The sequence below is a fragment of the Eretmochelys imbricata genome, chromosome 3 (genome assembly GCF_965152235.1).
Source record: "Eretmochelys imbricata isolate rEreImb1 chromosome 3, rEreImb1.hap1, whole genome shotgun sequence".
Taxonomy (NCBI): Eukaryota; Metazoa; Chordata; order Testudines; family Cheloniidae; genus Eretmochelys; species Eretmochelys imbricata.
In genome coordinates this window covers 61,185,605-61,212,385 of record NC_135574.1, presented here as the reverse complement: position 1 = coordinate 61,212,385, position 26,781 = coordinate 61,185,605, and the positions used below count along the sequence as shown (strand labels likewise).

The window sequence follows — 26,781 nt, the reverse complement described above, 5'->3', positions numbered from 1 at the left end:
GAATTGTTAAAAGCTAAGCTAAATTACCTCTTGCCAAGGAAGTTAAAATAAATAATACGAGGGCTTTTTGGTTATATGAATAGGATAAGGAAGGATGTTATTGGCCCTCTATGAAGTGTGGGTGGGAAAGAAATTAAAGATAATCTAGGTGTGGCCCATAACTAAATGAATGTTTTGCCTCGGTTTTCAATATGAATGATAACATGAAACATGCATGAAGGCAGTACGGCTGACAAAAATGAGTGTCTAGAAATGGAAATTACCACATCTTCCATCTCAGAAAAACAAACATTTTAATGCACTCTGATCAACAGGATCGGATAATTTCCATCCCAGAATACTGAAAGAACAGGCATATGAGATTGCTAGTCTGATAGAAAGGATTTTTAATAAATTTATCTATTTGGGGATAATACAGCGACTGGAGAATAGCTACTGTCATATCTATATTTAAGTAAGGGGGAAAAAAGCAATCTGTGCAATTACAGAGCTCTTAGTCTGACTTCAGTAGCATGGAAGATTTTAGAACAAATTGTGAAGGAAATAATTTAATTCATCGAGGTAAATGGTAAAGGGGTTGTAATTAGGGCTGTCAATCGCAGTTAACTCATGTGATTAACTAAAAAAATTAATCATGATTAAAAAATTGTAATTAATTGCAATTTTAATCGCACTGTTAAACAATAGAACACCAGCTGAAATGTATTAAATATTTTGGATGTTTTTCTACATTTTCATGTATATTGAATTCAGTGATATAATTGAAATCAAAGTGTATATTATTTTTATTAGAAATATTTGCACTGTAAAAATGATAAACGAAAAAAGTATTTTTCAATTCACCTCAGTGCAATCTCTTTGCTGTGAAAGTGCAACTTACAATGTACATTTTGTTTTGTTACATAACTGCACCCAAAAACAAAACAATATAAAACTTTATAGCCTAAAAGTCCACTCAGTCCTACGTCTTGTTTAATCAATCACTAAGACAAACAAGTTTGTTTACATATACAGGAGATAATACTGCCCTATTCTTGTTTACAGAGACACCAGAAAGTGAGAACAGGCATTTGCCTGGCACTTTTGTAGCTGGCATTGCAAGATATTTACATGCCAGCTATGCTAAATATTTGTATTCCCCTTCATGCTCCACCACCATTCCAGAGGACATGCTTCCATGCTGACGACGCTCGTTAAAAAAATTAGTTAATTAAATTTGTGACTGAATTCCTTGGGGGAGAATTATATGCCTCCTCCTCTGTTTTACCCACATTCTGCCATATATTTCATATTGTAGCAGCCTCAGGTGATGACCCAGCACATGTTGTTCATTTTAAGAACACTTTCACTGCAGATTTCACAAAATGCAAAGAAGGTACAAATGTGAGATTTCTAAACACAGCTACAGCACTCAACCCAAGGTTTAAGACTCTAAAGTGCCTTCCAAAATATGAGAGGGACGAGGTGTGGAGCATGCTTTCAGGAGTCTTAAAAGAGTAACACACTGACACGGAAACTACAGAACCCGAACCATGCATCAGAACCCGAACATGCATCAGTCCACACTTCTTTGGACTGTTATCAAGCAGAACCCATCATCAGCATGGATGCATGTTTCCTGGAACGGTGGTTGAAGCATGAAGGGATATATGAATCTTTAGTGCATCTGGCACATAAATATCTTGCAATGCTGACTTCAGCAGTGCCATGTAAATGCCTGTTCTCATTTTCAGGTGACATTGTAAACAAGAAGCAGGCAGCATTATCTCCTGCAAATGTAAACAAACATGTTTGTCTAAGCGATTGGCAGAACAAGAAGTAGGATTGAGTAGACTTGCAGGTTCTAAAAAAATTACCTTGTTTTATTTTTGAACGCAGGTTTTTTTTGTACATAATTCTACATTTGTAAGTTTAACTTTTATAATAAAGAAATTGCACTACAGTACTTGTATTAGGTGAACTGAAAAATACTATTTCTTTTGTTTTTTACAGTGCAAATATTTGTAATCAAAAATATAGTGAGCACTGTACACTTTATCTCTGTATTGTAATTCAAATCAATATATTTGAAAATGTACAAAACATCCAAAAATATTTAAATTGTATTCTATTATTGTTTAACAGTGCGATTAATCACAATATTATTTTTTTTTAATCGCACAATGAATCACGATTAATTTTTTTTAATCACTTGACAGCCCTCGTTGTAATGCAATATGGGTTTACCAAAGGTAGACTATGCTAGACTAATCAGATTTCCATCTTTGAGAAAATAACTGATTTTTTAGATAAAGGAAGTGTAGTAGATCTAATATAGCTGGGCTTCAGTATAACATTTGGCATGGTACCACATGGGATATTATTAGTTAAATTAGAGATGATGGGGATGAGTACTAGAACTGTATAGTGGATAAGGAATTGGGCAAATGGGAGAAGGCAACCATTTGTGCTGAAAGGTGAATCATCACATGGGAGGGAAGTTACTAGCAGAGTTCCACAAGGATTGGTCTTGGAACCAATCTTATTCAATATTTTTATTAATTAAGTTAGCACAAAAAGTAGGAGGGTGCTAATGCCATTAGCTGATGATACAAAGCTGAGAGGCACTGTCAATTCAGAGGAGGGTCAAAACATTCTGCAGGAAGATCTGGATGACCTTAAAGAGTGGAGTGACAGAAATGGGAGGAAACTCAATAGTGCAAGGAGCAAGATCATGAACTTATGGTCTAATAATAAGAATTTCTGTTATAAACTGGGGGCTTATCAGCAACGGAGGAGCAGGGAGACCTGCACTGTGGGTTGATAACAGGATTACTATGGTAATGTGATACAGCCGTGGAAAAAAAGGCAAATGCGATACAGAGTGTATCAGGCAGGGCACTTCCAGTAGCGATAGAGAAGCATTAATGCCATTGCACAATGCACTGGTAAGATCTTATTTGGAATACCATGTACAATTCTGGGCACCCATGTTCAAGAAAGTTTAATTAAAACTGGAACAGGTGCAGAGAAGAAATACAAGAATGATCAGGGGAATGGAGGGCCTGTCTTATGAGAGAAGACTGGGAGAACTTGGCTTGTTTAGTCTAGCAAAATGAAGGCTGAGAGGGGATATGATTGTTCTCTATAAATATATTGGGGTAAAGATAAACCCCACAGAGAACCAAGAGCTATTTAAGCTAAAGAACAATGGTTGGCACAACAACAAATGGATATAAACTGGTTATGTACAAATTCAGTCTGGAAATCAGAAGGAGGTTTCTAAACATCAGAGGGGTGAGGTTCTGGAACCACCTCCCCAAAGGAGTTATGGGTGCAAAAAACTTAATTAATTTTGAGACAAATGGGGCATCCAGGATTCCCAGGATGGATCTTGGGTAGCAGATAGAATACCACTGGTCAGGGCTCTAGGGGTGTGTTTGTGTAGACCTGAAGAAGCACAGGAACAAGGGGTATTCTATCTGCTACCCAAGATTCATAAACCTGGGAATCCTGGAGGCCCCATCATCTCAGGCATTGGCACCCTGACAGCAGGACTATTTGGCTACGTGGACTCTCTCCTCAGGCTCTATGCTACCAGCACTCCCAGCTATCTTTGAGACACCGCCGACTTCCTCAGGAAACTACAATCCATTGGTGATCTTCCAGAAAACACCATCCTAGCCACTATGGATGTAGAAGCTCTCTACACTAACATTCCACAAAAAGATAGACTACAAGCCATCAGGAATAGTATCACCAATAATGTCACAGCAAACCTGGTGGCTGAGCTTTGTGACTTTGTCCTCACCCGTAACTATTTCACATTTGGGGACGATTTATACCTTTAAGTCTGCAGCACTGCTATGAGTACCCGCATGGCCCCACAATATGCCAACATTTCTATGGCTGACTTAGAACAACGCTTCCTCGGCTCTTGTCCCCTAGTGCCCCTACTCTACTTGTGGTACATTGATGACATCTTCATCATCTGGACCCATGGGAAGGAGGCCCTTGAGGAATTCCACCTGGATTTCATCAATTTACACCCCACCATCAATCTCAGCCTGGACCAGTCCACACAAGAGATCCACTTCCTGGACACTACAGTACAAATAAGCAATGGTCACATAAACACCACCCTATACTGGAAACCTACTGTCCGCTATACTTACCTACATGCCTCCAGCTTTCATCCAGACCACATCACACGACCCATTGTCTACAGCCAAGCCCTCAGTTACAACCGCATTTACTCCAATCCCTCAGACAGAGACAAACACCTACAGGATCTCTATCAGGCAGTAGACTGAATACTACAATACCCACCTGATCAAGTGAAGAAACAGATTGACAGAGCCAGAAGGGTACCAAGAAATCACCTACTACAGGACAGGTCCAACAAAGATAATAACAGAATGCCACTTGCAGTCACATAAGGCCCCCCAACTAAAACCTCTCCAGCGCATCATCGAAGATCTATAACCTATCGTGAAAGATGATCTCTCACTCTCACAGACCTTGGGAGACAGGCCAGTCCTCCCTTACAGACAGCCCTCCAACCTGAACCAAATACTCACCAGCAACCACACACCACACAACAGAAACACTAACCCAGGAACCAACCCTTGCAACAAACCCCATTGCAAACTCTGTCCACATATCTATTCAAGGGACTTCATCATAGGACCCAACCACATCAGCCACAACATCAAGGGCTTGTTCATCTGCACAACAATGGGATATATGCCATCGTGTGCCAGCAATGCCCCTCTGCCATGTACATTGGCCAAACCGGACAGTCTCTAAGCAAAAGAATAAATTGACACAAATAAGACGTCAAGAATTGTAACATTCAAAAACCAGTCGGAGAACACTTCAATCTCCCTGGACACTCAATAACAGACTTAAAAGTCGCCATTCTTCACCAAAAAAACTTCCAAACCAGACTCCAATGAGAAAATGCAGAACTGGACACCATCAAATTAGGCCTGAATAAAGACTGGGAGTAGCTGAGTCACTACAAAAAATAAATTTTCCCTCTGTTAATACTCACAGCTTCTTGTCAACTGCTGGGAATGGTCTTTGAATATCCTATGATTCTATAGCTTACTTCCCAGGTTCACAGTTCCTGATACCTCATTCATGCTCACATAACCTCTCCACAGTCACTGCATTGCTTGTCCTGTTTCAAGAAAGAAATTAACTTCTTTACAGCTAGCAGGTAACAGAGGCTCGTTCACCTGCACATCTACCAATGTGATATATGCCATCATGTGCCAGCAATGCCCCTCTGCCATGTATATTGGCTAAACCGGACAGTCTCTACGTAAAAGAATAAATGGACACAAATCAGACATCAAGAATTATAAAACATTCAAAAACCAGTTGGAGAACACTTCAATCTCTCTGATCACTCGATTACAGACCTCAAAGAGGCAATTCAACAAAAAACTTCAAAAACAGACTCCAACGAGAAACTGCTGAATTGGAATTAATTTGCAAACTGGACACCATTAAATTAGGCTTGAATAAAGACTGGGAGTGGATGTGTCATTACACAAAATAAAACTATTTCCCCATATTTATTTTCCTCTGCTACTGTTCCTCACATGTTCTTGTCAACTGCTGGAAATGGTCCACTTTGATTATCACTACAAAAGGTTATTCCCCCCCCCCGCTGGTAATAGCTCACCTTACCTGATCACTCACCTTACAGTGTGTATGGTAACATGCATTGTTTCATGTTCTCTGTGTATATAAAATCTCCCCATTGTATTTTCCACTGCATGCATCTGATGAAGTGAGCTGTAGCTCACGAATGCTTATGGTCAAATAAATTTGTTAGTCTGAGGTGCCACAAGTACTCCTTTTCTTTTAACAATTCAATTTGAGGGAAAACTGAGTCACATAACTTTTCATAAAAATAAATGATACGTTCCCAGTTCTCCACAAGTGTCACAGCACACTCATGCTTCTTAGCCACAGTGTAACTAAGAGGAAGAAAATATGAACTCAAAAGTGAATATGGTGAACACTCAAATTAATAAAAGGAAACTGATTTATATTTCTGTAACTAAACCCTGAGTCTATCATTTTAAATACTTATCAACCTATTATTTTACATGTAGCTCCCTCACACAAACATATCAAACAATTGGATCAAAGGTTCTATCCAATCCCCACTGAAATAAGTGGGAGTCCCTCCATTAATGGCAGGCTTTGAACCAGGGCCCCAACTATGTAACCTCTGAGTTAGTACAAGCTTAGCAGCATATAGAATGTATATAAAACATGGCAGAAATGCAAACTAACATATTTTGGCTATACTGTGTGCCTTTGTGAATATCCTAAAATATGCGAGAACACACATTCATGAACTCATTATACTAACATTTTTGTTATCAGTAGCTAACTTTTCTAAACTAAAGGCTCTTTTAACAATAATCCCCATGCTTGTGTTAATTTTATTGACTCAAGTTCCTCTATAAAGTTTTAGCTGCTTTGTAAGCTGCTTCATAACCTTTACTTGTTTTAATTGATTTTTTTTCACCCTTTTAAACCGCATTTTCTAACATTTCAACTGAACCACATCTGCCAAAGCAATAAGTCCATGCGTTAAACTTAAGATTTTAATGTGTAAGTGATGCATAGGCAGAATGCTAAGTCACATTCTTGCCACAAAAGAACAAATGGTGTGTAATTTGAAAGAGTTTTTAAAGAAGGGTAATGGTATATTCCAGGAGATGAAGCAAGAGTACAAACAAAGCTTTGTTGTGTCTGATTCGCTGGCTGGCAGAATTAATTTGTTCCTGTTCACATTTTAAAAAGAACGTTGCTTGGTGTCTTACGCAGTTGTAATATTTAAGTCACTGTCAGGGCACCCTAGAGCTTTCGTAAAGCATTTTTTTTTACTATTACCTAAATTGAAAGAAATAAAATAAATACATTTCAGGGCTAGAAAGTCAGACATTGTGAGCTGCTATTAAGCTGGGAAGAAAATAATCATTATAAACAATGGAAACATCAATAAATTAGATACCTTATTTATTTTGTCTTTCAAATATAGGTTTAAAACTGTATGCAATCACATTAAGACGTTCTGAAATTTTGTTGTACACTATATATTTCAAACAGAGCATACTGAACATAAAGATTTATTTTCTTTATTGTGTCACTCATGTATATTTAGAATGACATGGTTCTGATCGAACATAATATTTAAAGTTAAGATGAACAGTATGCTATAAATAGCAAAAAAGAAGAATTTCAATATGGTGAATTCTGTGATCAGCCAAAAATCACAGTATAATTTAAAATACTGTTTAATTGTACTCAGCTGCTATTAATTGATATTTATAAAGTATCTTATATTGACAGCCTTCACCACTGTAAACACCACATTACAATCAACACTCCAACTAGCTGCCAGCTAACATTTCTGCCAGTTTTTCAGTGATATATGTTATCACATGTTTAAAATATAATACTATTGTATGTATATTATATTACACGTACAGAGTTACAGAAATCAGTAATTATATGACAGACAAGTCTTACAGAGAACTGAGTATAGGCTGAATTAACATAGAGAAGCTGCTTCAGAACACACTATTCACAGGACTCCAAATCACAGAAATCCAGAAAACTGAGAGATGCTTGCTCTGCAGCAGAATTGACATTCAGAAGCAAGATTACCCAGCTATGGTGTTCCCCTCCACCAATCTATTCCACAGCTGAACTGCACAACTGCTTGAAGGAGAAGGGAGTTTGAGTCTCCCGTGTTTCACAAAACCCGATTTACAGGCCTGCCAATCCTTTTCCAACTTACATGTGAAAAATTCTTACATTTTTGCTACGCCCTTCTCCATTACCATGGCAATACAAAAACATTCTTACTTAGCCTTATGTCAGTGTTCAGCACCATGCAAAGCCCTGCTGCCCCCCCCACCCCCCCCAAAAAAAAAAAAAACACCACAAAAATGCCTTGGGTTTCACCAAGCTAATATCCAAGGCTCCATATAAAGTTAACAATATTAATAAAACCATTTCAAAGTATTAAAAATGTCCACTTGTGGATTGTTGTACTCTGTTAAACTTCAGAGATAAATCAAATCAATTCCACTCACAGTTACATTCCTGAAACTCTACTGAAATCAGTATAAGGTATAACTCCAATAAGGGCCTTAGCTGATACTAATGGTGCCTTTCCATTGAATTCAATCGGCTTTGGATTAGACCCTTAGAGCAGAAGTTCACACAATATCTCTACTAATGACTAATATACACAAAGCAGCAACTGTCATCCAAGTACAACTCCTAGGTATGCACAGAACTATACTACAAAACAATAAAAAGATTTTAGTTTGGTAAGTCAACATTATAACACTGAACAACTAGGTTCTCTTTTTGTTCCTCCTTAGAAATATATTGATAGAAGTTGAATATATGGAAAATCATGTGCAAGGTTCCTATTAATGATGGAAAGTGCTGTATTTCCTGTATGTACAGGGTTGTTTTTTTTTTTTTAAATATCAAATGGGTGAAGAGTGACCATAAAAGTGAAGAAATAAAAATATGTAAACTACATGTCACTATTTTTGGTAAATTGAAAACACTCACTTATATCAGTGGAGTCTATACATCAAGTCTAGTCTAGCCATAAACTAAAATGAGTTTTAATGAATGATAGGCAACACTCCATGTCATTAAACCACCTCACACAGTTTTGCATATTCCCTAACATTATCTGCATGGAAAATAGATGAGCTTAGGAAAAAAAGTGATGAGACTTGCTACTGATATAGTAAGTACACTACACGGACATCAAATGATGACCTAATGTGACAAAATATTCTAGAAAATAAAAGAATTATATTTATTTAATTTCCATATACAGTCTTCAAAAACCAGTACAGCAGCTAAGATCCTGTTCCTTTTCTTTAAACTTTAAATCAAGTATTCTTGAAGAAGTTTGCGCCATTTTACTTCCACTGAAAGTTAAATGTAACTTTTTTTCACTGACATTTACAATGGTATCTATACTGGGGGGAGGGGGGAAATAGGAATAATTTTTTTGGCCTGATATGACTTGGAGGGTTAATTGTGAAGGCTGAACTAAGGACAAAAGCCTTCTTATTATAAAACAGTATGAGCTTAAGTTCTCCCTCTGCTCAGATCTTAACGATTTATATAGATTTACTATGGACTTATTTCCAGTTAATCTTGGAAATCACTTTAGGAAATCTAAAATAGCTTTATCTAATGTTCTGCAATTAACCTCCTAGTGTTACTTTGAGATAAATTACTGGAAACATATGTAATTCAAAATTGTAAATAAATAAGGGAACTGGTAATCAAAAAGGGTTCTTTACAATTGGAACTTGAGCTATATAACCTACTCTGAAAACCCAGATAAAGTTTTTAGTTTTACCAACTAAAAGTAACTTTCATTAAAGGAAATAAATTTTGAAGAAGGTACTGAGCCAAACAAATCTTGTTTCAAAACAAGAATCCTAGAGATACAATAGGATTTTTGACCAACTCAGTTCAAGGGGTAGCAGATGCCAACAACTACAAAACATGTAAGTTAAATTTTCAAACATTGCTCTTTAAGCATGTACCAGGGACATACTTAACTTTGAAAGAAAAAAAAATGGCTGCCTGAATATCAATTACATACTATTTTATAGAGTAGCACCTAAGGTTACTATATATGAAAGAAATTACACAAATTGGAGAAAAATAAAGGATAATAATATTTGTCTCTAATTTGTGCCTTTGACAGTGCTCTGTATGTAGTCCAATTCTCCTGTTTGTCTGGATTTTCTATACTGTACCAGGTTTCAGAGTAACAGCCATGTTAGTCTGTATTCGCAAAAAGAAAAGGAGTACTTGTGGCACCTTAGAGACTAACCAATTTATTTGAGCATAAGCTTTCGTGGGCTACAGCTCATTTCATCGGATGCATACTGTGGAAAATACAGAAGATGTTTTTATACACACAGACAATGAAAAAATGGGTGTTTATCACTACAAAAGGTAATTACTAGCAGGAAAGTGGGGTGGGGAGAGAGAAAACCTTTTTCAGTGATAAACACCCATTTTTTCATGGTCTGTGTGTATAAAAACATCTTCTGTATTTTCCACAGTATGCATCCGATGAAGTGAGCTGTAGCTCACGAAAGCTTATGCTCAAATAAACTGGTTAGTCTCTAAGGTGCCACAAGTACTCCTTTTCTTTATACTGTATCAGGGAGACAAACCCTATTGTAAATATGTGATTGGAACACCTGATATGGATTCAGATGTTGTCAAGGTTCCTCCCCCACTCTGAACTCTAGGGTACAGATGTGGGGACCTGCATGAAAAACCTCCTAAGCTTATCTTTACCAGCTTAGGTCAAAACTTCCCCAAGGTACAAAATATTCCACCCGTCGTCCTTGGATTGGCCGCTACCACCACCAAACTAATACTGGTTACTGGGGAAGAGCTGTTTGGATGCGTCTTTCCCCCCAAAATACTTCCCAAAACCTTGCACCCCACTTCCTGGACAAGGTTTGGTAAAAAGCCTCACCAATTTGCCTAGGTGACTACAGACCCAGACCCTTGGATCTTAAGAACAATGAACATTCCTCCCAACACTTGCACCCCCCCTTTCCTGGGAAATGTTGGATAAAAAGCCTCACCAATTTGCATAGGTGACCACAGACCCAAACCCTTGGATCTGAGAACAATGAAAAAGCATTCAGTTTTCTTACAAGAAGACCTTTAATAAAAATAGAAGTAAACAGAAATAAAGAAATCCCCCCTGTAAAATCAGGATGGTAGATATCTTACAGGGTAATTAGATTCAAAAACATAGAGAACCCCTCTAGGCAAAACCTTAAGTTACAAAAAAGATACACAGACAGAAATAGTCATTCTATTCAGCACAATTCTTTTCTCAGCCATTTAAAGAAATCATAATCTAACACATACCTAGCTAGATTACTTACTAAAAGTTCTAAGACTCCATTCCTGGTCTGTCCCCAGCAGAAAACCAGTATATAGACAGACACACAGACCCTTTTGTTTCTCTCCCTCCTCCCAGCTTTTGAAAGTATCTTGTCTCCTCATTGGTCATTTTGGTCAGGTGCCAGTGAGGTTACCTTTAGCTTCTTAACCCTTTACAGGTGAGAGGAGCTTTCCCCTGGCCAGGAGGGATTTCAAAGGGGTTTACCCTTCCCTTTATATTTATGACAGATGTACAGGTACTCCCTGGAATTAGTTTAACTCTATTTTATTTATTTATTTTTGAACTACAGTAGAACCTCAGAGTTACGAACACCGAAGTTATGAACTGACCAGTCAACCACACAACTCATTTGGAACCAGAAATACATAATCAGGCAGCAGCAGAGAGAAAAAACAGCAAATACAGTACAGTACTGTTGTAAATGTAAACTACTAAAAAATATAAAGGGAAAACAGCATTTTTCTTCTTCATAGTAAAGTTTCAAAGCTGTACTAAGTCAGTGTTCAGTTGTAAACTTTGAAAGAACCATAACATTTTGTTCAGAGATACGAACATTCGGAGTTATGAACAACCTCCATTTCCGAGGTGTTTGTGATTCTGAGGTTCTACTGTAATTGCATTTCAACTCAACAGTGACCTTCTCAGTGCATATTTGAGCATGTAAGTGGCAATATTTTCAGAAGAGTAATTTAAGCACATAATGTGGTTGTAAATAAAATGAGTACAAGTGTCATCTTGTGTATTTAACAGTCCACTCAGCCCTGTGCTATGATGATGATACTTTACAGTGCTTAGTTATCAGGTTTTGTACCAGTTTATGTTTAATATCAAGCCTTAGTTATACAACAATTCACATTTTTCCAAGCATTGCACAATCATCAGCTACTCCTCATAACACCCTGTTGAGGTGTCTAGGTAGTGAGAGTTATTCATAAACTCTACAGGTGAATAAATATAATGCAGTATGTTTAAAAGTTCTCTCTTCAGCAGAATTTTTAGTAGGAATTGTGTCCCCAGTGTGGGACACTTGGCAGGTACAGGTACTGTTTATTATGTGCAGCATTTTTCCAAACATTTAGAGAGAGAATGAATAAGAAATCCTGTACTGTAAAAGCAACAACACTTTTAAAATGAAAAATGAAATTAAGATCTGGTTGGCAATCTAATCTTTCATTAGTTCTATATTTTGTATTTTAATATACTTAACAAAATTGTTATTTGCGGGCAATTTAATAATTAGCTATGCTAAACAACCATAATTAATGGTAGAGATACAGATTTTATGACGTATGCATTAATACCAGCAACCTTTTCCCATAGAAGTGGGAACAGTTAAATAGTTTGTTCACTATATTAATGAAATAAATTTTAAAGAATCAAAAAAGTAACAAATAGCGCGTTTATAAAAGTATAAACCCATATCGTAAATCTATTGTGTAAGTATTTGTAACCACACAGATTGGTTTGGCTATAAAAACCTAAGAAAAACCCTTCTAATAAAGCTGTGTGATGCATTCCTGGTCTTTCCTCCCCCCACTACCTCCATACGATTTGCTATCATGTTTCATATCTACATTTCAATGACAATGTCTTTGAGGTAGCGACTGTGTATTGATACTGGTTTCTAAAAAATACTTCAATGAGGGCTGTCTTAAACAAACAAAAGATTAACAATCTTTTAAAAATATCATTAAAATAATCAAATCTCAGATTTTTTTCAATTTTGTTAATTCCAAGTGTAATATTAAACAAATCTAGAGATAGCTATGTTTTTAAAAAAGTATCAGTTGTAACTTAAAATATTTTAACGACCACAAATGCACAATATTTCCCTTTGTAATACCCTTACTTACACTGACTCCTTGAATGCTACTCAATGCAAGTAAGGGTTTCAAAATCTAATCAAAGTGTGAAGGAAGCAGTGCTTATTTTTCTCTAGTACATTTCTTTTTGTAAACAAGCAGGAATGCCCAGTGAATAAAGCAGGTTAAAAGGAGTATTATAGCTAGCCTTAACAGACATAGTAAACAACAAGAGACTGATAGCATATATCGTACATCCACCAAACCAGACTATGTACAGATCAATGTACAGGAGAGAGAATTCTGTCTTGTTTTCATTCAGCTATCCATCACACAGAGGAATTACTGAGATGAAGCAAGCAGTAGTCAGAGGGAAAAAAACGAAGTAATTAACACACAGTATGAAAATAAAGCCAGAAAGTAGCATCTAGCTAGATGTTAATCTCATTCCTTTTCCCTGTTGCAAGAATTAAACTTATTTAGAGTAATTTATTATCATAGTATGGTGTGTCTTTTTCAAATCATACATAAAATATAAGCACAAAGGCTTCCAATAACACAAACCCATTTGTCTGTTACGATACAGTACATTCTGATTTTTACAATGATGGCTTTCCTGCCCCTCCATCACTTATTCTCTAGTGAACGAGATGACTCACCAACATTGAACTCTTCCAGCTAATAATTCTTTAGTCAACAGTAATAAAGAGAAGCCTTCTCTCTTCATGAAATCGATATCTGGGCTTCTTCTATTCGCAAAAAGCACCTGAGTTTTCTGATTATGTGTCATCTTCAATTTTGCACTATACCTAAGTATAGCCAAAGCAATGTTACTTCTCAGCTGCCTAAGAATACTTTAAACTCCTCTTTCCTTACTAGATTCCATGAGAGGGTCAGGGCAAACTGCGCGGTTGTATGGTCCATTTATCACTTCCCTATTTGTCTGGCATGCCACATTTTGTATGCATCTTGCAATCTAACCTGGAATTGCAGAAAGGTATTAGCAGTAAAACTAGATCCCCAGTCTGCAACATTTATGGCACTTGTCACCGGTATCAAGTTTTGATTGAAGAGGGGCAGAATTTCAGATAAGAACCCTTCTCCTCCTATGGGTGATGGGAGAGTATGTAGTGGGGTGCACTATCCCTTTAAAGGTACAGTCTGAAACCTCCAGCCAAAACAGTCTGGGCACAGTCAAGAAAAACCCTGCTTTGCCCTGAGGTTGGGGTTGCATCTAAACAGGAAAAGGAAGCTGAGCAAGAAAGAGAAGGGAACAGAAGCCATGCTGGCTGTTATGGGTTGCAGGACCCAGGACGCTAGCCTGCCCTGGGCCTTAGAAACTGTTTTCTGACTGTAAGTTTGGTTGCTGTGACACTAGGCTCAGTCATAAAGGCCTTATGAACTTGGTTACGCTGCTCCTTCCACAGTCAGACATCTAAGGGAAAGGGAGACAACCTGCCTGACTCCTAGAACAATGAGAACTAGGATCTCTGATGGTTAGGGTCAGTTTCAAGGCCTTCTTAAAGGGGATTGTCATAGGATGGTCATCTCCAGTAAGCTCTCTTGTGGCCTCAGGGTCGCCCTGCAAGCAGGCCTTGCCTCAATTTTCCTTGTCCACTGACACCCAAGCCTTTTGTAAAATTTTTAAAAGTGGTTTATTGCTATATAAGCATCTTAGCTGCTTTTATTTTCTATATTAAAATATGGAGAGGTGTTATAAAATGTTAGGCAAACCTTCATTATTCATACATTTCTCTTTCATTTGTGGCCTGTAAGACCACAGGATTTAACTATTCAGGGGGTTTCTAAAATATCAGTATAATAATTTCTGGTAACAATTACTTCTTTCTTGTTTCATTTGATTTGATTCTCCTATACAAAATCTATTTTTTAAGTCTGTAAAATTCAAGTTCAACATACAGCTTTGAAAAAGACATAGAGACATAGGTCTAGGCTCAACTGACACAGCTCCATTCTTTTTAGGTATTTTGGAATTCCTATGTCAAAACCTGTCACACACTATAAACCTGAACGGATCATAATTAAGATTCAGATCCTCAATTTCGTTCTGTTTAAACAGGATATCTGAAATGCCTATTGGAGCCTGATCCTGCAATCAAGCAAAATGTCCTCTGAAGTCAATGATAGTTTTGATAAATGAAGCAGGATCTGGCCATTTGTCAGTTAGTGACATTTGGTACAGAGTATCGTCTTTCTGCACACTGTAATTTAAATGTTGATGGAGGAAGATCTTTAACATGAATTCTGTGCATTTTATATTTTTACTTTGAGCAGAATAGTATACAGGATTTATATTAACTATTTTAATCCTTTTCTGAACTATGATACTTTTCTTAAGCATAATTTCCCAAAATACTTATTACATGTAGGAAAAAATATATACTTATGTTTATAAGTGATCATAGGGACATTTTATTGAAACACTGCTAATTGTGCACATTTGAGGCTATTTTTGTGATCAATTTTCAGAATCAACAATTATATGGAAAAAAATTAAAAAACACAATTTATAAATTAATTTTGAAAACAACTTTCATATCTAAGTAAATACAATGAAATTTTAGTTCAATGTGACAAGATCAAAGCTGATGTCACTTTTCGTTTAGAATTCTGGTTTAATAAGACAAGCACAGGAATTATCCTACAATTTATTGTACTGGCTATTATGTAGAAAATTGTTTACGGATTAAAGTATCAAATCTTCTACATTTACAAATGAATTTAGTAGTGCAATATTCTCAAAGCACATCATGGCTTTACAGAACACCACTAACTGTATTTGCCATTGGAAAATCCACCTCTACATTACACAATTAAAGAGTATAATTTAAGGTTAAAAGCCCTGGCATATTAATTTAGCCATATGTTTATCATCTGCAAAATACACAGTTTATAAACTCAAGTCAATCTCTTAATCAAGCATAGGATTCTTTCCAACTAAGTCTTACATACAACACAGAATAGCAACACACAAAAAATTCTGTAGGGCAAAATGAAATGGAACTATCATAATTCTTGAGCTCAGCACAGTCTTCCCAATAACTCAACAGAACCCTTACATCAACATGGAGCATAATGGAGGATGCAACACACTTGATATGTGCTGTGTCAGCATTAGTGACAGCAATGTGCTGAAATAATTGGTGCATAATCTTGTGATATTTACACAGGTGGGATTTAATCATGCCAGAATATGTTATTTAATTTTTAAAATTATATATTTCTATTTTTAAATGAAATGTACATGTTTTTGTTCAGTTTCTTAGATACTATCAAAAATGGCAGCATGTCACAAATGCCTTACTATAATGCAGGAAAAATCTCATCCCTTCTTTTTCCTTTCATTCAATTTTTGCAGATCCTTAAAGAATTTCAGGAGTTTAGTTTGGAAATGCTATTTCTTTGTAATCTCATGTTGGTTATTACCTACCTTTTTTTTGAGTAGCCAAAACATAGGTCCATATATCATATTTACTACACAAGTAGTTCAACAAATGTATCTCAAACTGAGCATAATGAAAAAAGCACCACAATTAACGTTGTTTTTTGGAATATTTAATGTTGAAGAGGGAGGTGTTTATAAGTTTGTAATAGGAATAAATGATGTGGAACTCTATTAGAATATTTTTCTACTTGACTTTAATGAGTCATTTAGATTCTTTTCAATACCTTGGGCTTTCCTTTTTCTCCAGATACGATGTTCTTGTTATGTGTGTTTTGTCTGTAGAATTTTCCAGAGCAGTGTATAAGAGGAGTTTAGGGGTCACTAGAAGTACAGTGGAGTGTCTGTGTTTCTGCATGCAACTACAATAATGCCTTGGGATCTACTAGATTTGCCTGACCTCACATCTGTTCAGCAGATACTAATGGTATATATATTTTCCCCTGGAGGTAATTTTTTTAAACACTTGTTTCATACTTGAAAAAAATATGCTTATCCCAAGTATACAATCATTTTATTTCAAAATACAGCCAGCACAAGAAATCTTAAATTAATCTCCTATAAAATGAGCCCTGCCCAAGCCACAACCTCTATTCCATTCTGCTCTCTATACCTCATTCATTGCAATAATCTAATCTAGTGGTAACAAGGGAAGGGATAAGGGCAATTTGCCTGGTATAAATATTTTTATAGCTAGATAACCAAGGCAAAAGCAATCTCTGAAAGGAAAGAATGTAGCTTCCCTGTCTTTGCCAGATCATTTTATTTCAAAATACAGCCAGCACAAGAAATCTTAAATTAATCTCCTATAAAATGAGCCCTGCCCAAGCCACAACCTCTATTCCATTCTGCTCTCTATACCTCATTCATTGCAATAATCTAATCTAGTGGTAACAAGGGAAGGGATAAGGGCAATTTGCCTGGTATAAATATTTTTATAGCTAGATAACCAAGGCAAAAGCAATCTCTGAAAGGAAAGAATGTAGCTTCCCTGTCTTTGCCAGATCATGGTAAGCACATCATGATAAGCACATAGCTCCTTGGGTATCCAAGAAACTCCCCAGGTTGCATGTCTGCATACCCCAACATTGAGGGATGCTAATACAATGTTTACCATATCTTTCGGTTGCTTCTCAAATCCTGTAAGCATCATCTCAGTTTTGTATTAGCTACTTGCTCTACAGGTAGGTACCTCTCCTCACAGTCCATGTCTATAATTTCTGTTAGCCAATTATAAAACTGCTCCACTGCACCAGCAGGGACAGAAAAAGAGATATAAATTTCAGTGTTAACATTCTGAAGGCTTCTCAAGACATTCTTCCTCAGTAACCCCCTATAAGCCCCATACATATATTTAACAGAAAGGGTAAAAAGATGGCATCTGTGGGACAACATACAAGAACAATAGCCTCAGATAAACAAATTGCCCTTTGGGATCTCCCAGAAAGAAAGCGACTCAAGAACAACCCAGTCAGCTCTAATGAGGGTCAGTAAACACATAATATTGTGTACTCAACGTATAAAAGATACCTGATCAATCTAAACATGAATGCCTAAACTCCATGAATCACTAGGAAAAGATCAACCTCAGCCACCACCAGTGCAGTTTCTACAGATCAAAACAGATGTCAAACAGATCAGAGGTCTATTGTGCGTGTATTTGAATATAAGATATTTTGAGACCTGGTCCTTGTTTGGAAATTTCTTCAGTTTGCTGATCTTTCACTTAAAAGGAAATCACATGCTATTTTTGTAGAATGAAAAATTTAACTTTCAAAAGTATCTAAAACTTGATAGAAGATAAGTTTAAATCTGAAAGTCAACAACTTTTGTGGATCTTTTTGTTATTTTAAATTAAGAGATTGAAACAGAGCTCTAGTGTTAAAAAGCTGTACCATTTAAATAAGTATTATGGTTTAGTTTGCTTCATGACAATATAAAATTTTCAACAGAATAGTACCTGGTGGGCTTTCTGCAACTCATCAGCAAATTGATTTACTTCAGATAACAGAAGAGATATTATAGACTTTCTTAATATGTTGCACCTTCCCAGCAAAACAAGGGTTTGGGACACGGGATACTGCACCTGAAACTAAATATAAGTAGCTGTGAGTTCTATCTTTTCAACATCTGTCCCAACCTTTACTTTACTCTTTACTTATATATACACACACAAATACACAGAGACTTTTAAATTAAAAAAATAAATATGTAAAAAGGAAGACATGGAAAAATGAAGATATTAAAAAAAACACACCTTACTTCTGACAGCTAAAAACTACAGCAATTAAAACACACACATATACACACACAGGTTTTAAATGTGAGGATCTTGGTGTTTTTTGGAAATGATTGGGTGCTAGTGTGCCCAGGCTCAGCCCCGCCCCCAGTACCCAACCAATACACTCAAGTTTCTCACATTTAGTATCTCACCTCTGGCTGTCTCAACAGGTTTGTGTGCTGTCCATTAGGAAACTGTAAGCTCCTTGGAGCACAGTCATGTCTTCAGTACCTTATATAGTGCAAAGCATACTATCACCAACAATTATCAATGGCAGAACACTCAGAACAAGTTGCTGACAAATCAGTCTAAAAATGTTGAGTGGGGACAGGAAGAGGTCATACACATTAGTTCACTGTGGGCAAAAAATAGTAATTTGCATTTCTAATCACACTTTCCATCTCAAGCTCTCAAACAGCATTACAAACATTAACAAAATTAGCCTTTACTTCCCCATGAGTTAGTATTTAAGATTTTATAGAAGAGGAAACAAGAGGCACAGAGCTTAAGATCCTACCAGAAAGTGTGGCAGAGCAAAGAAGAAAACTCAGCCCTCCCAATTCACCTCGTGTTCCTTAAACACAAAGCCGTCCAGAACATATCCTCACTAAACCCAGAACGGCTATGTGCCCTCTATGCCTATCAAAAGCACACTTAAATCACCTTAATCTTACTGCCTTATGCTAGACAACATAATATAGGAACATTGACTTCTTATAAAACCTTCAGAAATGGATGGTCATGAAGGAAACAATGAACCTCTACTTAATAGAAGAGAAAATTTATGGAAGTAGAAGACAATGGAACATACATTTATAATTGTGTTCACCCCAGCATATTTTCATAGAATCATAGAATATCAGGGTTGGAAGGGACCCCAGAAGGTCATCTAGTCCAACCCCCTGCTCGAAGCAGGACCAATTCCCAGTTAAATCATCCCAGCCAGGGCTTTGTCAAGCCTGACCTTAAAAACTTCTAAGGAAGGAGATTCTACCACCTCCCTAGGTAATGCATTCCAGTGTTTCACCACCCTCATAGTGAAAAAGTTTTTCCTAATATCCAATCTAAACCTCCCCCACTGCAACTTGAGACCATTACTCCACGTTCTGTCATCTGCTACCATTGAGAACAGTCTAGAGCCATCCTCTTTGGAACCCCCTTTCAGATAGTTGAAAGCAGCTATCAAATCCCCCCTCATTCTTCTCTTCTGCAGACTAAACAATCCCAGCTCCCTCAGCCTCTCCTCATAAGTCATGTGTTCTAGACCCCTAATCATTTTTGTTACCCTTCGCTGGACTCTCTCCAATTTATCCACATCCTTCTTGTAGTGTGGGGCCCAAAACTGGACACAGTACTCCAGATGAGGCCTCACCAATGTCGAATAGAGGGGAACGATCACATCCCTCGATCTGCTCGCTATGCCCCTACTTATACATCCCAAAATGCCATTGGCCTTCTTGGCAACAAGGGCACACTGCTGACTCATATCCAGTTTCTCATCCACTGTCACCCCTAGGTCCTTTTCCGCAGAATTGCTGCCTAGCCATTCGGCCCCTAGTCTGTAGCGGTGCACTGGATTCTTCCGTCCTAAGTGCAGGACCCTGCACTTATCCTTATTGAACCTCATCAGATTTCTTTTGGCCCAATCCTCCAATTTGTCTAGGTCCTTCTGTATCCTATCCCTCCCCTCCAGCGTATCTATCACTCCTCCCAGTTTAGTATCATCCGCAGAATCTGTTTTTTTTTAAAAAAAAAACAACAGTTTCACAGAAACCAGTGAAGGAACAATAGCATCTAGAGCACCTAATCAAGATTGGGGTCCCATTGTGCAAAACAGTACATGACAGTCCCTTTCTTAAAGAAAAAGCACTGGCAGCCTAAATAGACATGACAGGCACATAGCAACTAGAAAGAAATATACACATACAAACAGAGCGATGGTTCACAGCCAGCATATGAGTGACCTAATTGTTTGTTTGGTTTACATATTATTTTGGGGGGTTGTTTATTTTTCATTTTATTACATTCAACCAATTATAGGACAAAGGCGGTTAAGGAAGGGGATTACCTAAAAGGATCAACACAGGAATGGAGGGAGGACAATCAGGGGAGGGAGGCAACAAATTCTCATCTGTGTATTTCCAGATCCAACAAAACCTGGTTGTCATAGTACAATAGAACCTCAGAGTTATGAGCACTATAGTTACGAACTGACCAGTCAACCACACACTTCATCTGGAAGTGATAGTACACAATCAGGCAGCTGCAAAGGAACAACCCCGCCACACGCACACACAAAAAAAGCAGCATGCACAGTACTGTGTTAAATGTAAACTACTAAAAAAAAAATAAAGGGAAAGCGGCATTTTTCTTTTGCATAGTAAAGTTTCAAAGCTGTATTAACTCAATGTTCAGTTGTAAACTTTTGAAAGAACCGTAACAGTTTGTTCAGAGTTATGAACATTTCAGAGGTATGAACAACCTCCATATTTGAGGTGTTTGTAACTCTGAGGTTCTACTGTATGCAAAACCCTTCACAGATTCATTCAGTAAAGTCACTTCTACGGTCGCTAGAGTCCAAGCAATGTATCATCATCATCATCATCATCATGACAGTAGGAAATATACTGTAAGGTCCTCTAATATGATTACATTTTCACAGATACCAAACGGAAACAGTATAAACATGAAATGTATGTGAGGAAAAGGTAAATAAACCTCCAAACAATTAAAATTACTTGGAACTTTATCATAATATTAAGAGATAGATCATATAAAACACGCAACAATATTATGTTAAAGCTTTATAAAGCATGTGTGGAGTTGACTGCAAGCAGTCTTCAGAGTTATAGGAGATGTCATTTTATGACAAGTCTATCTTGACTCCTTCAGGATGTCCCATCACACCATATTACTTTACACACACATTTACTAAAGTAACCATCCATTGTTTTCTCAACTGTCCCAAAGCAGGGCATACACATGGAAGGTTTTTTGTTTTTTGTTTTTTTAAACAAACACCCCACACACATCCCAAACTATAAACAATACTATCACTAGTTGAACAGCAAAAGAGTACCTCCATGCTAAGATAGAGTACGAGTACACCAGAAAGCTAGTGTATGTCTACTTCATGCAAGACAAATGATTCAATTTGCATTAACAATAAAGCTTATGCTCAAATAAATCTGTTAGTCTCTAAGGTGCCACAAGTACTCCTTTTCTTTTTGTGAATACAGACTAACATGGCTGCTACTCTGAATAAAGTCTATGTAATTGTAATTGGAGATCACAGGCATGTTGATCCTATATGGCCTTAAACCAGGACACAATGATATGTGGCATTTGTACAAGACATCATTCACTATGTTATGGTTGCTCTTTGCAGGAATAATTTAGACAACTACAAGAAAGATTTTCTGATGTATCCACTAATAATATATAACTGGAGCAGCACTTGTTGTATGTGGATCATTCTGCCTTCTAGGCAGCCTGCTTAGTCCCTGTAGATCTAGATAAGGTTAAGTAAGTTGCAAATTGTTACACAGAGGTTTAGGCAATGCCACAAACAAGCATGTTTCATATTATACGAATGCAAGTCATCTTTACTGACTTCATTTCTCATTTTTATGCATTAAGGCTGGATACATATTTTACAAATTCTACATCTTTTAGAGAATAACCTTGAGCATGTTAGCAAACTAACTTGCCTTTGGAGTCAGGAATACCAAACTACCATGATTTCCAGTGTCATTTATTTAGGCTGTAAAAAGTCAATTTCTGTATTATTTACACAACATTTTCTATCAGCCTAGCAAATATTTCTTGGGATGGAAAAAATATATAAGAAATTTTATTTTAAAAAATTACCTACAACTATAGCCACCTCAAATACTACCCAGCATTTCATTTCTAGCCTTAGTACAGGATTCGAGCCACTTTGCTTTAAATAATTAGTCATTGCCAATGCTGTATTTAGAGGTTTCACTAAAGTGGCCACCTTCAAAGTGAAGGCCACCTTCAAAGTGAAATTTGACCATAATCCTCTGATTTATTAAGCTGGCTTTGAGCTAGCGTTCCAGTACAAAACAGACTCAAAACCAGAGTGACTGGCCAAAGGAGGACTCCCCACAATGTAGGGAAGAGCCACTATAGCAACTCCTGTGCCTGGTGCAGCTCTCATGGCTCGGGAATGGAGTGAACAGTTAGTGAGCCCCTGTGATCTCTGGGACCATTGACAGCTTGCAGAGTTTAGAGCAGCACACTAATGCATGACTTGTAGTTACAATGAAAAGTTGTATATGAAGTTATATGATAATTTCCTTATATACTATTCGATATGGTTAGTCAAAGCAGAGGTAATGTAAACATTATACAGAATTCAGATCTAAATTCATACAAATCTGTAGCTGGTCTAGGAAGTCACACTTTCTTAAATTTATTAACAAAATAATATTCATAAACAATAGCTTTTTATGTTGTTGCAGGTCGCACAAGTAGCTGTTGTATTCAGCAAGTAGTGTCAAATGTTCTATGAGAAAAATCTGCAATTACTGCTTAAATTAAACAGCAAAGACCATCACCTATTTGCTAATTTTTTTCCTGACACTGGTCACTAATAATTCTACACAAAACCTCAGGTCCGATCATATTAAATAAAGTTTAATTCACTCCACTGTTCTTATTTAAAACCCTTGGAAAGTTGGAAAGGGACTATACTTGGAATAAAGCAGATTTTGCTACCGTTTGTCCCAGATAATTCTACAATATATTGGGCTCTACTATGTGAGCAGCACAAGCAAAGTTTACAACGCTAATTAAAAGTTGTCTTACAGAACAGATTCCATACCCTTCAAAATAATTCCATACATCATGGACTTAAGGTAATACCACATACCTCTTAATGAAAATGCCACCTGAATCAGCGAAAATTGAGAAACAGGATTTCAATGAGCATTTGACCTACGTTAGGAGCATAGGACTAGACCTCTGATGTTGTCTTTCTCCAAAGAATATATAGGCACATTTTTTAAAACAATTAACACGTTAATGATATCTTTTTTCCCCTTCCACTTTCTCCCTTTTCTCCCTTCTTATTTTTACCTTATAGATTTTTTCCAGAGTATATAAAAGCCACTGAAATAAAATATTAAATCTATGCAAAATGTTTTGAGAAATTTCCAGAGGCATTGGACACCCATAGCTCCCAGAATTCAATGAATCCTGTTACCAATGTAGCAAAATTCTAGGGCTATTGATTAATCGCAGTTAACTCACATGATTAACTCAAAAAAATTAAAAATATTAATCGCGATTAATTGCACTGTTAAACAATAGAATATCAATTGAAATGTATTAAATGTTTGTGGATGTTTTTCCTACATTTTCAAATATTGATATATTTGAATATATCAATTTGAATTACAACACAGAATACAAAGCGTATAGTGCTCACTTTACATTATTTTTATTACAAATATTTGCGCTGTAAAAAGAAACAAAAGAAATAATATTTTTCAATTCACCTAATATAGGTACTGTAGTGCAGTGGTTCTCAAATTTTTTTTTCCGCGGATCACTTGAAAATTGCTGAGGGTCTCGGCGGACCACTTAATGATCTTTCCAAATGTTGTTTACACCATTAGCTAACTACTGTAATGCGCTTTGGATAAAAGCGCTATATAAAATAACAATAATAAATGGTTTTTTGTTCTACAAATAAAAGCACACAACTCATATTTTAATATCAGTAGTCTTACCTTTCTAATGCAATGGATGTGCCCTCTCTCCCCCACTGCAGCAGCCCCCAAGCTGGGGCTAGGAAGGAAGGCTGTCTCTCCCCAGGAGCCGCAGCCCTGGAGCTGGGGAAAGTCACCTCTTTCTCTGGCTGCTGCAGCCCTGCATGTCCCAAATTTCCCCCACACCCTCTTTTCACCCGAATGCCCCCTCCCACCTGCCTCCTATCCCCCACAAGGCTACCACCTCACCTTATATCTGTGTCTTCTCCAAGGTCCAGGCACCTAATTAGCGGAGCCACGCCTGCACGGCTCCACGAATTAGGTGGGTGGCCCTTCATTCTCTCATGTGCAGCCGCCCAGGCATGCACCTTAGCCCTGGTCTACACTAGGTCGAATTTAGCAGCGTTAAATCGATGTAAACCTGCACCCGTCCACACAATGAAGCCCTTTATTTCGACTTAAAGGGCTCTTAAAATAGATTTCCTTACTCCACCCCTGACAAGTGGATTAGCGCTTAAATCGACCTTGCCGGCTCGAATTTGGGGTACTGTGGACACAATTCGATGTTATTGGCCTCCGGGAGCTATACCAGAGTGCTCCATTGTGACCGCTCTGGACAGCACTCTCAACTCAGATGCACTGGCCAGGTAGACAGGAAAAGAACCGCGAACTTTTGAATCTCATTTCCTGTTTGGCCAGCGTGGCAAGCTGCAGGTGACCATGCAGAGCTCATCAGCACAGGTGACCATGATGGAGTCCCAGAATCGCAAAAGAGCTCCAGCATGGACCGAACGGGAGGTACGGGATCTGATCGCTGTTTGGGGAGAGGAATCCGTGCTATCAGAACTCCGTTCCAGTTTTCGAAATGCCAAAACCTTTGTCAAAATCTCCCAGGGCATGAAGGACAGAGGCCATAACAGGGACCCGAAGCAGTGCCGCGTGAAAATGAAGGAGCTGAGGCAAGCCTACCAGAAAACCAGAGAGGCAAACGGCCGCTCCGGGTCAGAGCCCCAAACATGCCGCTTCTATGATGAGCTGCATGCCATTTTAGGGGGTTCAGCCACCACTACCCCAGCCATGTTGTTTGACTCCTTCAATGGAGATGGAGGCAATACGGAAGCAGGTTTTGGGGACGAAGAAGATGATGATGATGATGAGGTTGTAGATAGCTCACAGCAAGCAAGCGGAGAAACCGGTTTTCCTGACAGCCAGGAACTGGTTCTCACCCTGGACCTGGAGCCAGTACCCCCCGAACCCACCCAAGGCTGCCTCCTGGACCCAGCAGGCGGAGAAGGGACCTCTGGTGAGTGTACCTTTTAAAATACTATACATGGTTTAAAAGCAAGCATGTGAAAGGATTACTTTGCCCTGGCATTCGCGGTTCTCCTAGATGTACTCCTAAAGCCTTTGCAAAAGGTTTCTGGGGAGGGCAGCCTTATTGTGTCCTTCATGGTAGGACACTTTACCACTCCAGGCCAGTAACACATACTCGGGAATCATTGCAGAACAAAGCATTGCAGGGTATGTTTGCTGGCATTCAAACAACATCCGTTCTTTATCTCTCCGTGTTATCCTCAGGAGAGTGAGATATAATTCATGGTCACCTGGTTGAAATAGAGTTCTTTTCTTCGGGGACACTCAGAGGAGCCCATTCCTGCTGGGCTGTTTGCCTGTGGCTAAACAGAAATGTTCCCCGCTGTTAGCCACAGGGAGGGGGGAAGGTTGAGGGAGTAGCCACGCGGTGCGGGGAGGCAAAATGCGACCTTGTAACGAAAGCACATGTGCTATGTATGTAATGTTAACAGCAAGGATAACCCTGAAAGAGCGTAGCCACTGTTTTATAAAATGTGTCTTTTTAAATACCGCTGTCCCTTTTTTTTTCTCCACCAGCTGCATGTGTTTCAATGATCACAGGATCTTCTCCTTCCCAGAGGCTAGTGAAGCTTAGAAAGAAAAAAAAATGCACTCACGATGAAATGTTCTCCGAGCTCATGCTGTCCTCCCACACTGACAGAGGACAGACGAATGCGTGGAGGCAAATAATGTCAGAGTGCAGGAAAGCACAAAATGACCAGGAGGAGAGGTGGCAGGCTGAAGAGAGTAAGTTGGGGGCTGAAGAGAGGGCTGAAGCTCAAATGTGGCGGCAGCATGATGAGAGGAGGCAGGATTCAATGCTGAGGCTGCTGGAGGACCAAACCAGTATGCTCCAGTGTATGGTTGAGCTGCAGCAAAGGCAGCTGGAGCACAGACTGCCACTGCAGCCCCTCTGTAACCAACTGCCCTCCTCCCCAAGTTCCATACCCTCCAAACCCAGACGCCCAAGAACGCGGTGGGGGGGCCTCCGGCCAACCAGCCACTCCACCACAGAGGATTGCCCAAAAAAAAAAGAAGGCTGTCATTCAATAAATTTTAAAGTTGTAAACTTTTAAAGTGCTGTGCGGCATTTTCCTTCCTTCCTCCACCACCCCTCCTGGGCTACCTTGGTAGTTATCCCCCTATTT

General features: G+C 38.1%; 1 protein-coding gene across 1 annotated transcript in view; it reads right to left on the bottom strand.

The window, feature by feature from the left end:
• The window catches only part of MEI4 (meiotic double-stranded break formation protein 4), a 124,885-nt gene that overhangs the window by 46,671 nt on the left and 51,433 nt on the right, over positions 1-26,781 (bottom strand). Inside the window, exon 4 of the mRNA XM_077812128.1 lies at positions 18,222-18,353. Within this exon, the coding sequence (XP_077668254.1) occupies positions 18,222-18,353 (132 nt within the window). The remainder of the gene's footprint in view (positions 1-18,221; positions 18,354-26,781) is intronic.